This window comes from Molossus molossus, unplaced genomic scaffold, assembly GCF_014108415.1.
Source record: "Molossus molossus isolate mMolMol1 unplaced genomic scaffold, mMolMol1.p scaffold_m16_p_15, whole genome shotgun sequence".
NCBI lineage: Eukaryota > Metazoa > Chordata > Mammalia > Chiroptera > Molossidae > Molossus > Molossus molossus.
Genome location: NW_023425350.1, coordinates 19,630,394 through 19,645,959, shown reverse-complemented (window position 1 = coordinate 19,645,959; position 15,566 = coordinate 19,630,394). Strand labels below are relative to the sequence as shown.

General features: G+C 52.0%; 1 protein-coding gene across 1 annotated transcript in view; it reads left to right on the top strand.

Annotated features, from left to right (window-relative positions):
* The window catches only part of GALNT14 (polypeptide N-acetylgalactosaminyltransferase 14), a 192,005-nt gene that overhangs the window by 135,862 nt on the left and 40,577 nt on the right, over window positions 1–15,566 (top strand). The window contains exon 3 of the mRNA XM_036263452.1: window positions 12,009–12,107. Within this exon, the coding sequence (XP_036119345.1) occupies window positions 12,009–12,107 (99 nt within the window). The remainder of the gene's footprint in view (window positions 1–12,008; window positions 12,108–15,566) is intronic.

Below are 15,566 nucleotides of genomic sequence, written 5' to 3'. Positions count from 1 at the left end.
TACTCTTTCTTTTATGAAATAATGATGATACTAGATGATGGGACTTTTAAATAATATATTCTTTCCTGCAGAATAAAACGTTGCAAGTGCTATCACTATAATTTTTAAATTTTATTTTACTTATATGAAAAAACCCAACATCTACAAATCCACATTTGACAATAATATTGAAATTTGAAATTAGATTATGTGCAAGCTAAAGTTCAGGAATGACCTGGGACAACAGTGTCTGATAGAAATTGATGTGAACCTCACATGTAATTAAAATTTTTCTAGTAGTCACATTGTTAAAAGTAAAAGAAATAAATGAAATTCATAAGAGATTTTATTATATGCAATATACCCAAATAGTATCACTTCAACATATAAGCAATGTAAAAAATTATTGAGATAGTTTACATTCTTTTTTGTATGAAAACTTTGAAATCCTGTGTGTATGTCACACTTACTGTGTGTGTCTCCATTCCGACTAAACACATCCTAAGTGCTCAGTGACCACTGTGACTACCAGACTGGGCAGAGCAGGCCGGGGAGAAGAGAGTGTTGAGCCGTGGTCTGAAGTCCGATCAGATAGGAGTGTCTTTCTTGTCTTGCTCAAGGTAACATCCTGTATCATCCTTAGGACTGTGGTCTATGAGAGGAACATCCTGGCTGGCTGGCTAGCTATTTATTTATTTATTTATTTATTTATTTATTTATTTATTTATTTATAGGAAAGGACAGGGAGAGAGAGAGAGAGAAACATCGATGAGAGGGAACATCGATTGGCTGCCTCCTGCATGCCCCAACTGGGGATTTGGCCCACAGCCTGGGCATGTGCCCTGACTGGGAATCGAACTGGCGACCTCTTGGTGCATGGGTCAATGCTCAACCAGTGAGCCACACCGGCCGGGCCATCCTGGCTTTTTAAACACAGCTGAATACTTCCAGTGCAACAGACAATGGGTCAGAGCTCTTCACAGGCACCATACGACTGTCCAGACGTCTCCCAGGAGAGCCTGAAGCCCCAGTTTCCTGTTCTTGCCACTGTGGCTTCATACCAGCTTCCGTTCTGGTGACTTGTCCGACCTCTCTTCTCTGCACGACTGACCTTGGCACCTCACTCAGCTCACAGCTCTGCAGCTCCCTTGAGCTACTGCCACCCATCACTTAGCAAGGGACATTTTCCCCTGTGGCTTTGCCCCCATGGACGCCTCACCTGTTCCTCCCCCACTCATTCTTTAGACATTTATTGTATGTCTGCTGGGTTTAGTCACTGTGCCCGGTACGAATTGAGGTTACACCTGCAAATAAGCCTTTGCCTTCCTTGCAGCTAACAGTCAGCAGAGGAGAAGGAAAAGGATGTTCACAAGACTTGGGAACAATTTTCAGTGATGAGGGGAAGGCAGGGTCCTAAGGAGCCCGCTGGAAAAGCCCTGGGAGATCCAGTAACACTTCCCGGGGGAAATAACTCCCAGCCAGGACCAGAAGAGGAGAAAATAGCCCAGCCTTGGAAGTGTACCTCAGACATGTGGGTGGGAGGTGGCATCTTCACAGGTCCAGAGGGAGAAAGCAGGTCAGGCAGAACCTGGCTGGAACTTGGAGGATGTGAAGAGAGGAGTCAGAGTGGCTCTGGGTCACTGGGATGGTAAGTGGTGGTTAGCAGTTTCAACTTTATTTCGTGAGAAGTTTGGACAGCCCTGGCCAGGTAGCTCAGTCGGTTGGAGAGCCAGCCCCAGACACCAAGGTTGCAGGTCCAGTCCCTGGTGAGGGCACATGTAGAAAGCAACCAATGAATGCATACATATGTGGAGCAACAAATCAATGTTTCTCTCTCTCAAATCCATTTTAAAATTAAAGAAAGAAAGAAAGAAATGTGTACAGCGTTGAAAGGTGTTAAACATTTGCAGTTTGGAAAGACCATTCTAGCTGCAGCACGCAGGACAGATCGGGAGGGGAGACGGCCAGCTAGAAGTTGCTAATCCATGAAGACATGATGGGAATGTGAAGAAACATCCAGGTTGGGAGTCAGGACGAATGATCGACAGGACCAGGTTTAATTAGATTGGGTGTGGGCAAGGGAGAGGCGGCATTCAGGGATATCCCTTGGGTTTGAGCTCACAGTAGATGGGGAAAATGGACGGGTCAGCAGACTTGGCCTATATGTAGGAGGCAGAGGGTGGTGAAGAGGTCACCTCACGGAGACATGCAAGGGACAATGCTCACCAGGATTAGGTTAGGGTTGTGGTCATTGGCAGACAGACGGGAAGTTGAAGCAAGTTAGATCATCTAGAGAAGGAAGATGGAGAAGAGAATGGCTTAGGAGAGAATCTCTTTTGGGAAACACTGGAATTCAGATGAGGGAAAGCAAAGGAAAACCGAGAGGAAGCAGCCTGTGAAGGGGACAGCATGCAAGGGTGATTTCTCCAAAGCGAAGGGGGACAACTGAACATTTAATAAAATGTATGGCCCTCAATGTCAAGAGCTACAGAGATAACAAGTAGGATAAAGACGGAAATGTTTCCATTAGGTTTAGCAACATAGAGAAGTGGTAAGGAACTCAGTGGGTGTATTTTGGGGGGAGAGGGTACTAAAAAGTCACTGCAAGGTAGAGGTGGCCAGTAACCCTATGTGGACTGGGGCCTGGGGCCTCTCTGTACCATCTGACAGGGGCTCCCAAGCCTGAGTGCTTTAAGGAAACAGAACGTCAGCCCCAAGAACTAGGAAATCTTAGCTCTGTCACTAACTAGCAGGGTGACCTTGGGCAGGTCAATGCACTGTTCTGGGCCTTAGTTTCCTCATCTATAAAAAAAGGAGGGAGCCAGAACCACAGTGGTCTACACCTGTGTTCTACACCATACTGTTTAGTAGGATGTTAAATGCTAGGCTTGACCCAATGTACATTTGGTCAATATCTGGGTTCCCATTATGTGTGAGGGATTCCATGCTAGGAGACAAAAGTGCAAGGGTGGGGAGGGGACCGGTTTTGAGGTCAACGCTCGGTAAATAGTCCAGCAGAAGTCCCAGAACCCTTAATGAGTCAGTGTGCTTTGGTGGACCACCCAGAAGGTAATCTGCTATTTTTCCAGTATTTTTAATTTGCAAAGTTATTTGACTCTTGTACACTGTTCACAGAGCATGCCCTGACCTCCTGGAGACACTCCACAGCTCCCAGTGTAGGGACTGCCCAACCAGATGATCTCTGTGGTCCCTTCCAGCCCAAGGTTCCAGCAACCCAGGAGTTTGGTGGCAAAGAGAGAAAGGCCTTCCAGTTGCTGTGGGCTGTGAAAGAGAGACAGAGACTGAGTCTTTAGGGCAGTCTGGTCAGCATGGCCCCTGTATCATTGCCCCGCCCCCCCCAGTTAGCCTCCCAGCTTGTTAGCAAAGACCCATGGGGCATTCTTACGTTGCCAGGAAAATGGGTTTGCAGAGCTCACTTCTGGGGTCACCATTCTGATCTACAGCCTGCAGTTAACTAATTTGATGGGGAAGTGCCCCAGAATTGTCATAATGCTGGTTTTCTTGGAAATTGGATGCTACTGGAAGTATGTGGCCAAGAAATCTAGGCAGGTCCTCTGAGGAGCAAGCAGTGAGCTGTGGATTCTGAGCTGGCCTGACAGATTCGACCGAGACTGTGGTGGTGGTTGGTATTGGGGGGGGGGGGTGGCATTTGCGGATCTAAACAGGCCACCCTGGGACCAAGTCCTCTGTCTGAAGGCCTGGTGTTCACGGATGGAGGGATGTCTATGATACCAGTGTAGGTCTTTCTTTCTTTCTTTAACTTTTTAGACTGGGTTTTTTGTTTGTTTTTAACATTTTTAAGTTAATTTATTTTCCAGTTACAGTTGACATACAATATTATGTTAGCTTTAGATATATAACATGTGAGTGATTAGACACTTACATACTTTCCGAAGTGATGGCTCTGATAAGTCTAGTTCCCATCTGATACCATGCATGGTTGTTGCAGTATTATTGTAGGTCTGCCTTTCTTAACTGGGCTTCTGCAAGAGAATTAAGCCTTAAAACACTAGGATGTCCATTGTCCGAAATGAACTAACTTCCCCTCTATGCATGGGGAAAGGTGCTAGGTAGGTACCATCCATGGGAGACGTGAGAAGACAGTCACTCAAAGAACTTTCTGTGTGAACAAACCCCAGAGGTACTGCCGAGGAACCTTCCCTTTGCATGTAGGGGCTCCAGGCGTCACCCAGTGAAACAGGCCTCCAGGCACGAATGAAGGGCCCTTTGGGACTCTGGGAGCCTTGGGTCGGGAGAGTCATGATGAAGTTGCATGGCTCTTCCACCACGTACCCCAGGGGAGTGAGAAACCCGGTGGACTTGGTTTTTTTTTTTTTGTAGCTAAGAGTGCCTGTATTCATTGTTTATTCCTGCATAACAAATTACCCCAAAACTTAGTGGCTTAAACCAATGAGGATGTTTATCATCTCACACTTTCTGTAGCTCAGGAATTCAAGACTGGCCCAGGTGGGTCCTCTCCTTCAGGGTCTCTCTGGGGCACGATCAAGGTGTCAGCCAGGGCTGCAGGTATCTCAGGCATGACTGGGGCGGAGCCTCCTCCTAGCGCCCTCACGTGGTTGTTGGCACGTGATTCTGTTCCTCATGGGCTGTTGACCAGAGGCCATGCTCAGGTCCTTGCCTGTGGGGTTCCCCGGGACAGCAGCTTGCTTTACCAAAGCGTGCATGCCCAAAAGACGGAAGTCATCGTCTTTTGTAACCTAATTAGAAAAGTGATATCCCATCATGTTAGCTGTATTCTGGAAGCAATTCAACAGGTTCAGCTCACGCTCCCTGGGAGATCACACAAAGAGGTGGGGATTGGGGGCCATCAACTGCCCGTCACAGGGCCCAACCAACTTCTTAGCAGTTCACTTCCCTGCCCTGTCCCCTTCAACCCTCCCAGTATCCTGGAATTTCGTAGCATGGTCAGCAGTCCAAAATGTGGCAGTGTCAGATCTCACTATCACTTCTGAGTGGCTTTTCTGAGCTGGAGGATTTCTGTAATACGACGTGAGGCTGGCTATTGAAGCAGGAAACGGGAACAGTCCACGTTTATGAGGACGGACAGATTAATCTGCATATGAAATCCCAGGAAAATTGACATGAAGTAAAAATTACATGCTTTACGGTGTATCAGTGTTGCCCATGAAATGAGATTAAAAGGCATTTCTGAGTTTACAGTTGTCATACATTTTAGACTGCTTGTGTTTTACTCTTCTAAAGAGCCGAGTTCGAACCCCGAGGCCAGGTACAGATGTGGCCTCTTACAGTTTGCGGCCGTCTCCCTTTTCTTCATAGCTTCGAGCTGGCTTCCCGACGCAGAACTGAGCTGGGAATGCATGAGGTGTTCTCACCTCGCGAAGCTAAATCGAGTCTAAAAGCTGCCAGCAAGCTCACTGTCCCTGTCCTCAGGGAACTGACATTCTGCAAAGGTCGCTGGGCCAAGAGCTTTTCTCTTCTCATCCTTTCTTCCTCACACACGTCAGTTTCGGTGGCCGGGGTAGTGAGTGGGGAGATGGTGGTCTCCAGGAGGCTTCTGCAGGGCCAGAGCAATGACACATGGACACAGGCGGAGGGGGAGAGAGGAGGACCCCTTCCCCCTTCCCTGGGAACCCACAGATTGTCGCTCCCTTGCGCACAGACAATGTCGCCCCAGGAAACTACCCCACTTTATGTCTGGTGTCTGTTTCCCTTGGCCTTCGTGGCCGTAGAGGTTGGGGAGTGGAACACGTGGAAAAGACCCATTCATTCCTCTGCCGGGGTCTGAGCTCCGTCGCGGGCACTGGCACTGCAGGCACCGAGGGACAAAACAGCCTTCTGCTGAGGAGCAGATGCTCATTAGCCGCCTCTGCAAAGGGGCCTCGTGAAAACCATTCACCTTTTCTGGCGCCATCTGGGCAGTAAGTAGGGCCCTGTGAACATGTCCCCGTGGCCACTCAGCCAGCAGTTTCCTGTCTTCCCGTTACTAGTCAGGGGCGGCCTGTCCCTCCCTTCTGCGCAGGTCCCTGCGACGGCTGGATGCAGGGCTCAGTAGGAACCACTCTCGGGGCGGCGATTTGAGGGTGGGCACATGGTCCACCTGCTGTGCAGGGCGCAGAGGGACCTGGGTGACAGCGGGATGCCGGGGACAGTGCTGACGTGGCAATACTGGGGCATGGGGCCAGGGCACCCGGCAGGCTGGGGTCACCAAATGCGGAGCGTGACCTAACTTCCCTGTGCCTCAGTCTCTTCACTGAGTGAGTCCATTAAACAGTAGCCCTTCTTAGGGCCGTCAGGGCATGAGAAGGTGCTCAGTACAGGGCCTGGCAGTAGGGCTCACTAAGGAGTGGTTTAAACCCTTGCCCGAGGTGGAGATTGTCACCTCTGTAAGCCAGGGAGCTGAGGCTTAGAGAAGTAAAGTTACTGCCAGGCTCCCGGTGGCGAGGGTTTGACCCCGCCTGCTGGATTTCATGCCACCCTGCTGCATGATCTTGGCATGACCTTTCCCCTGTATCTAACTGTCCTCAGTCTCCCCTCTGGGACCCCAGCACCCCTTTGAGAGTTTGTCTTCTCAGACTTGGGGCCATTGTCAGCTCTGGAGAAGCCAGAGGGGTTTTGCTCTACACGGACGTTTCAGGAATAATTGAGCTCTCCTCTCTGCTCGATGTGGTTGAGGCTGCCCCCAGCCAGCCCTCCCGATTTTATGCGTGAGAATAAAATCCCGCGTGGTTCTGCTTTATGACCATGTCTTCTCTTCCCGAAGGGCATCGTGCTGTAGAGGAGGACTGTGTCCAGGTGTCAGCAGACCTGGGTCCTCACCACCAGGCTGTCCGTTGAGAAAGTGGGGATGATGGGTTGCTGCCAGTTTAATGAGCTTGTGCAATAAAATGAAAGGTGTGTGCATGCATTACTTTGCTGTGATGACTGACAGCGATCCTCGCCAAAGAGTTTCTGACCTGCCTGAGGTGGCACGCGTTCAGGTGCAGGGGCGGGGCGGGGGTGGGCAGGGAGCAGCGATTGGCTGGTGGGGAGATGGAAAGAGACCAAAGAGGGTGAAGCTCCGACCCCGGGCCAGGGGTTAGCATCTCAGAACCCTCTCTGGGAAGCAACTTCTGCCAGTAAGTGGCACTGATCGCTCCAGAAGTCGGTGGTTCTGGAAGTACTTTGAGACCCAGCCAAACTTAGAAAAATCAAGAGTCTTAGTAGAATCTTTCTTTAAAGGATAAAAAGAAACCGCAAGTGGAAAGTCGGCTCCGAGGAGCGTGCATTATTCAGGAGCTCCTGTGGCCGTGGGGACGGCAGCCCGGGGCTGGCGTCTGTCTCTCAACACAGCGGTGGCCCCGCCTTCCTCCTGGATCCACCCCATGCCCACCTTTCCTGCTCACTCGCTCTTCTCTCCAGTCAAACCCCGGGGCCTTTAATAAATTATGAACATGCTTTCTGGTCTGTCTGCCGGCGCCAGATCTCAGTGTCGGCAGCCGTTTTCATTCCCCTCGTGTCCCTAATAGATCTTGCTGTTTGATTAATCTTTTAGATTGCTCTCACAGAAAGCTGACCCTTCTCACTGGGTCCAGTTTTAAGGATTTTTCTCGGCCCTTGGCTTTGTTGCTGCCTGTGTCCAGCGCTCATCTCTAGGCAGGGCTATCGCCCACCCTGGGCCCTGGAGGGCAGAGGGCGCGTGCACAGGGCTCAGGCAGGGGGTCCCACCCAGCACCAGCCCCTCCACCTCCTCTGCCTTAACCAGGGTGAGTTCACAGTGGGGCACTAGGGACACGCGCCAGGTGAGAAGTCACGGGACCTGGGTTCAGCTCATCTCAGTCACTCTGCAGGTGTGTGACCTTGCGCAAGATTCTGAGCCTCGGCTGTCCTCACCTGTGGAATCGAGGTTCTCAGAGGCTGTCAGGACAGTCAGATGAGACCAAGGATGACTCCAGGTACTGTGACCTGTGAGCAGGGGCAGATGGCAAATAGTACCAAGTCCCATGAGCCAGGATGCCTGCACCTTTGAGGTCTGAGACTTCGCCCTGTGCTCTCCCAAAGCCTGAGCATGCTCGGGGTGCTTACAGGACCCCCGCCCGGCCTGGAGGAAGAGCCCCGTGCTCTGGCACAGGAGGCTGGGGGGGCTGAGGCCAGGAGCACAATGCTACCCGTGATGCCACAGACTTCTACCCAGTGTAGAAGATTGGACTGGGCCTTCTCCGAAGCCCCTTCCTCTTCTGAACGGTGAGTTTTGGTTCTCGTTCAGAAGTACTGACATTGCAAGGAGGCTGGTTCAGCCTCAGTCGTGAGAATAATTCCAGCTGCCATTTACTCAGCATTTGTGAAACGCCAGGTGTTTTTTTGCCTGCAGTATCTGAGGTCTTCAGAACAAGCTCGGAAGGGAGGTATTATCCACGTTTTACAGGTGACAACATTGAGGCTCAGAGAAGGTAAACAACAGGACCAAGGGCACACAGCCAGTGTCCGGCAATTCCAGGATTCAAATGGACATCACATCGCAGGTTCCTTTCTCTGACACTGATGCTACCTCCTTTGCTCTCTCCTGTTTCTCTAGCCTCTCAGCACCCTCACCCACTGTTGCACCCGCCAGACCACTCACCAAAGCCACCTTTCCAGCCCATGGGAGATCTAGCTCCACCCAGTGGAGGAGGAGTCTTCAGATTTGAACTTGATGCTAAAAGTAGTGAGTTACTATTTGTCAGGCATCTATTAATAATCTAGGATATCCACAATTTAAAAATTGTCTCCACCTTCCAGATGAAGAAACGGAGGCTTAGAAAAGTAAATTTGGATGTCCGACCACACACTTGAGCCTCAGCTGCAGAATATTTGTGACATTGCATTCAAGTCAACCAGGCTGTTGAATGTAAGCTGTAACCAAAGCTTTTGATTACCGATGCTGTGAGAACGTTAGCAGAGAGCTGTCTTGCAGATGAGCACACGGCGGCCCGGAGAGGCGGGTGGTCTGCTGCGGTCCACGGCTGGTCAGTGGCGTCTGGACGCTTGTGCCAGTGTAGCATGAGCAGCCCCACTGCACTCAGCTTGCAGGCCAGAACTGTGCTATGACTCGGATGCTGCACCCCGTTCTCCATCTGTCCATCTGAACCCCATCCTGTGACATCCAGCTGCTCCTCCTCCTCCAGGAAGCCGTCTGCACCTCCCAGGCGGAGTCATGGCCACCTGTCTGCTCTCCCAGCTCCGAGGGTGTGCATGCTGCCATACCCCTGGGGGCTAATATCCCGTCTCCTCGCTGGATGTCTCAAGGCAGGAACAGTGTCCCCAAAAGCTCTCTAAATGACTGAGTCCCAGTACCACCCTCCCACACCTCCTTGCCCCTGAATAACTTATATCACAAAAGCTGGGGTTTGGGGGTTCCATTGTACCCACACCAGTGTGGGGGGTGGAAACCGTCTCCAGGGCAGTGCCCAGAGCCTGACCCTTGGCATAGCCCTGGCAGTGGTGACTTTCTGGGTCACTCTGTGTGGTCTCCTCTTCCTCCCTGGCTCTGATGGAGACAGGTCTGCTTCGTTCCCAGCTGTGCTACCTCCTGGAAACGTGCTGACCGCGCGCATGGCCACTGGCCCCTCGCTCCGTGTCCTCGTAGCCCTGCAGCACACCAACCAAGGGTCCTCCCAAATCCACCTCGACCTGCCCTCCTCCCTCCCCACTGCTCCCGACCCAGACTCAGATCTGTGTCCAAAGACAGGGGAGTCCAAGGCCTCGTCTCTTTGGGGGCCATTTCACGACATTTTCCGTCCCTTTTTATATTGGTTATCTAATGTACAACAAATTACCCCCCCAAACTTAGTGGCTTAAAATAATGGGGATCATTGATTATCTTCATAGTCTTTGTGGGTCAGAAATCAGAGCATCTTGGCCGAGTGATTCTGGCTTGGAGCCCCCTGGAGCCGCTGTCATATGTGGGCTTGACTGGAGCTGGCAGAATCACTTCCAGGCTGGTCATTCATGAGCTGGGCAGCTGGGTGCCGGCGGCGGGCCTCCGTTCCTCTGCAGGGGGCCTCTCTCCACAGCACCGCCTGAGTGTCCCCATGGCGTGGTAGCTGGCTCTCCTCCAAGTGGTCAAGGCAGAGCCTGCAATGTTTTTATGACTTGGCCTTGGAAGTTGCACCCTGTCACTTCCCATCCTATTCTGTTGGTCAGCTAAGCTAGCCCTGATTCAGGGAGAGACAGAGCTACACAAGGCTTGAGGACCAGTAGGTGAGAATCGCTGGAAGCATCTGGGAGGCCGACTACCACACCTCTTGGCTAAGTCGTCAGCTGACCTAGGAATGCATTTCCTGAATTTCTTTCTCCCTTTCTCTGTGGATGGGCATCTGGTACACTGAATTCCTATTCTAGGGATATGGAGATGGACAAGAGTCCTTCCCTAGAGGAACTCATAGTCAAGCAGGGGAGACAGTCCCATCTCGAGAAGTTCTAAAAGAGATATATAGAGTTATGGCAGCACAAAGGACAGGTCATTACCTATCTGGGAGAGTAGGGGATACCATCACTGCAGAGGGGACATTTGCTCTGGGTCTTGAAGGATGAGTAGGAGCTCATCAGGCAGAGAAAGGAGGAAGGATATTGCTTCATGCAGAAGTAATAGAGTTATGGAAGTGCTAAGGAGCAATTATGAAAGGCCTTGAAGGCGGTGGTAGGCGGATTGGCCTTGGTACATCAGGACCACTGCAGGGCTCCAAGCCAGAGGAAGGCTTGGGCAGAGCTGTGTGGTGGACAGGACTGGCAGGCGCAGAAGCTGGAGGCAGGAGCACTGGTCAGGATGCTGTCACAGGACAGCCATGGGACCAGAGAGGATAGATTCAGGGGCATTTTTTGGGAGGTAGAGCAGGCAGGATGTGGTGAGACCTTGTCTCTTGGGGGTGAGCACAGAAAGGCCTGAAGGTCATGATTTGCCTCTTCTACTGTCCCTTCCCCTGAGGCTTCCCCTTCCTAATGCTTGGCTCCTGCTGGATGACCGGAGCCCAGCCTGTGCTCTGGTCCTGAGCAGAGCCCAACTTTTTCGAAATAAGTTCTCTTATTCAGTCTTTGCTCTCGTAGGAAAAAGTGTTCAGAATTATCAGTGAGGTCAAAGGGATGTCAGGCCCACTGGCCTAGGAATGAGGTTCTTAAGTATTTTAGGCCACAGACGTCTTTAGAAATCTACATAAAACTATAAACCGTCTTCCAGGGGGAGGGGAAAAGCACATTTGCATACACAGCTTCGCAAACAATTTCAGAGGGCTCACGGTCCCCTTGAGGTCCATCCGTGGGTTTCTGGCCCCCCAATTAAAAACCTAGGAAGAAATCGGGATATGAAGAGAAATGTTTGACTCACCAAACTTCTGTTATTTACTTCCTTGTGTGACGCCCCTCCCTGTAATTGGACAGTGGCAGCGTTTACTTGGGGACAGCCCCGGGTGGCACCAGCCCCCCTCAGCAGGTCGATTTTCATTATTACAGTGATTTTCAGGCTTCGGGCTACAGTTTTCCCTGCAGCAAGGTATTAACTTGAAAGTACCCCAGATGTAGTTGTCCTAGGAAATGATCCTGGACACGTGGAGACAAGTGCTTTTTCAAGATGGGGTTTTATTTTTATGTCAGGGTTTGGGGGCTGTGTCTCTTTAAACATGCTCAATATTGGTGTGTGGGGCAGGAGGTTGGGGTCACGTGGTGTGGTGGGCTGGAGCTGCTGGCCGAGCTATGTGCAGCCTCTGCCAGCTGGACGGGCACAGACTGGGGAGCAGAGCCCACAATTGGGGGCGGGTTTGTGCAGAAATCCCGCATCAATGTTCTGAATCTCAACTTAATTTGGCTGCAAGCCCACATTCCCCCAAGGTGGTGGGAAATGAGCTTCAGCCTTTCTCGGAGGCCCTGGGGTCTTGCCTGGGACTGTGCGGATAGTGCGGCTCCCTCGGATGCCAGGCCATCTGCCCAGGCTGGTGATCACCACGATGCCCGTGGCTCCAGCCCCTGACGTCTGCTTTGTCCCCAAAGGTCTTAGCGGTCTCCTGCCTTTTCTTCCCCAGATGCACCCTGCTGATGTATTGCAGGGACCTCCCTCCCACCAGCATCATCATCACCTTCCACAACGAGGCCCGCTCCACGCTGCTCAGGACCATCCGCAGGTAAGACATCCTTCCAGGTCCGCCACGCTGCGGGGCAGCACTTGGCGAGGCCTTGTTTGCTTGCTGGGGGCCTGGCCTCGTGATGCGCATCAGGCATTCTAACCACCTGCCAGGCACTGTTCACACACTCCACATGCATCCACTCGGTTGCTGCTCACATCTCCCATTTCATAGGGAAAGACAGGCCTGAGGTGTGGGGAACTTGCAGAAGGTCCCTGAGAGCCCTAGAGGGCCTAGCAGAGGCCTGCCGTTGACCACTGTGCAGACTGCGTCTGGAACACGAGTTCTAATCTCGGCTCACAAGGGAGCTGAGGCCCTGAGAGGGTGAGTACGTACCCCTCTCCCAGCATCAGGCCAGGATTAGAACGCGGGTCTGCCGAGTGCTGCCCATCCCAGCACCTGCGTCTCCACAGCCTCCCACACCCGCCAGGGCCCATGGTGCAGCTCGGAGCAGCCTGAGGGTAATGGCTGATGTTTGCTCTCTCGGCCACCACTGTTTAGCCCTGTTCCCTCCTGGGCCTCTCATCCACGCTCAGCGGCTACTCTGGGTCATGCCATTGCTCTAATAGGTAGGTCCTTGCTTGTATGGCCTGTGGCCTGCATGCATTTTTCACATGCAAAAGTCCCAGTATCGGCCCAGCAGAGCACCCCTGCAAACGCAGATAGGCCCCGGAAAGTTGGCCGGGAGTTTTTGCCCAGGTTCTCAGAAGACCTGGTCGCTCTGGCTCCCCTTCTCTGTGCCATGCCCCTTCCTCTCCTCCGGAGGCCCCTCCTCCAAACCCCCTTTTCTGCAAGACCATTTGGCCCTCCCTTCTGTCAGTCAGGTCTCTAGCCACATAGGCCTCTTGGATGGTGGTCACAGCAGCCACCAGACCCTAGGTGCCCTTGCGTGTAGACACCTCGGTTCATGCTCTCAGCTGGGGAGGTGGGAGGCCAGCGTGGTGCCCACGTGACAGCTGAGGCTGAGACAGGCCTCCTGTTGCTCAGCTAACAACAGGGAAGCAGGGCTGGGACCCTCGCACTCTGACCCGAGTCCTCAGCAGCCTCAGTAGGACCAGGCTAGTTGCATGGGGGTGGTGTCGGGGCCAGAGGTGTGCCAGCCACGCCTCCAGTAAGATCCACTAGACTCACATCACCTGGTCTCCCAATCCTGCAGAGAGGGGGGTGAGGTTAGATGTGGGCCAAGGAGAGGGCAGCCATGCACAGCAGTCTCTCGTCATTTCCATCAACAAGCCACACCTTCCCTCTCTTCCTGCCGCACCTGCACGGCTGTGGGCAGGAGGGAGTCAGCAGTCGGGTCCCCTTGATGGAGGGCATCAAGTCTTCTTTGACACCTGTCACTCATGATGAGTGTCCCCTGTGCAGGGTCAGTGCATGCCTTAGGAATGTAGGGAGGGACCTGCCCAAACACTCAGGCTTCAGCCCTGCGTTTTGCTCTGTCCACGGCGGCAGCTCTGTCTGCTGCCCAGATGGAGACTGGCTGGCTGGGTCTGTGCACCAGCCGATCACCCTGTCTGCCCTGGCTTCTGTATTCACCCCACAAGCCTCCCGCCTTGAATTTGATTTCCCAACGAGGCTTCAGCTTTTGAAATGTGCCGAGTCATGTCAGGTGTCACTGTGAGTCTCATAGTCCAATAATGTACCTTTCTGATTGATTTGTAAACCAGGGTGCATGTGTCGGGGGACAGGGTCAGGGGTGGTCCCATTTACCTGTGTCTGTTCTGGTGAAGGGAGAACAGTTTGGCACCTTGCAGGCTGAGCAGGCACACGGAGGCAGAGGTATGGGTTCCAAAGTGCCAGCCACAGCCCCACCACACGAGGACGTGTTTGGGCATGTCTACCAGATGTTCCCACGTACCATCCGAGAGAAGCTCCTTGCCTTCCAGGCTGGTCTCTCCTCCTTCAGGGAGTCTTCTGATGCCATGCGCCTCTGTCCCCTCAACACACACACACGCTCATGGTCACACACACACGCTCATGGTCACACACACACACACACGCTCATGGTCACACACATACACACTCATGGTCACTCACACACGCTCATGGTCACTCACACACACACACAAACACATACACGCTCATGGTCACACACACACGCTCATGGTCACACACATTCTCATGGTCACACACACACACATGCTCATGGTCACTCACACACTAGCTCATGGTCACTCACACACACACACACGCTCATGGTCACACACACACACGCTCATGGTCACTCACACACACTCATGGCCACTCACACACGCTCATGGTCACTCACACACACACACAAACACATACACGCTCATGGTCACACACACACGCTCGTGGTCACACACATTCTCATGGTCACACACACACACACGCTCATGGTCACTCACACACTAGCTCATGGTCACTCACACACACACACGCTCATGGTCACTCACACACACACAAACACACATATGCTCATGGTCACACACACACTCATGGTCACACACATGCTCATGATCACACACACACGCTCATGGTCACTCACACACACAAACACACACACGCTCATGGTCACACACATGCGCACTCATGGTCGGTCACACACACACACACACACACACACACACGCTCATGGTCACTCACCACCACTGAGATCTTTGCCAGCACAGAGTAAAGATTTGGTCAACGCTAGCCACCCCTGTATCTGCACATCTAGTGAGCACTCAAATGGCAAGAGGCTTAGAGGTACTTAAAGAGAACTTGGAGTCTGAGGACCTGGGGTCAAGTCCCTGTCCTACCACTTCCTAGCCTTGTGACCTTGGGCAGGTCACTAACCACATCTGTAAAGCCAGTGAAGAAAGTATATTAGATGTTTCTAGTTTTGTCACATTTCCCACAATAAATCTTCTTGGGAATATCTCAGAAACATGGTGGGGGTGTTATAATATGGAGGCCCCAGGCTTCCCCCCAAAATGTTTATTTTCTTGGGGGCACTTTAGCTGCCACCCTTTTGTCTCCAAGACATATTTCTTCTCTTCCAGCTGCTCCTCCATCTCTGCATAATAGTAGCAATGATACTTTCTTTTATTTATTTATTTATTTATTTATTTATTTATTTATTTATTTATTTATTTATTTATTTATTTATTTTATCCTCACCCGAGGACACTTTTTCATTCTTTGTTCAGATAGAGCCGGAGGGAGAGAGAGAGAGAGAAACATCAATGTGAAAGGGACACATCGAGTGGCTGCCACCCGCACGACCAACCAGGGCCGGGGACAAACTGCAACCGAGGTACATGCCCTTAGCGGGAACCGAACCCGGGTCTCTCCGGACCGCAGGCCGACGCTTTAACCACTGAGCCAAACCGGCCAAGGCAGTGATACTTTCTAATAATATTAACATGTTGAACACATGCTGAGCTTTCAGCCTACAGAACACCTCACTGTGGAGTCTGTGAAGTTTGGGTGCATGTGGTGAAGGGAGGACAAGAC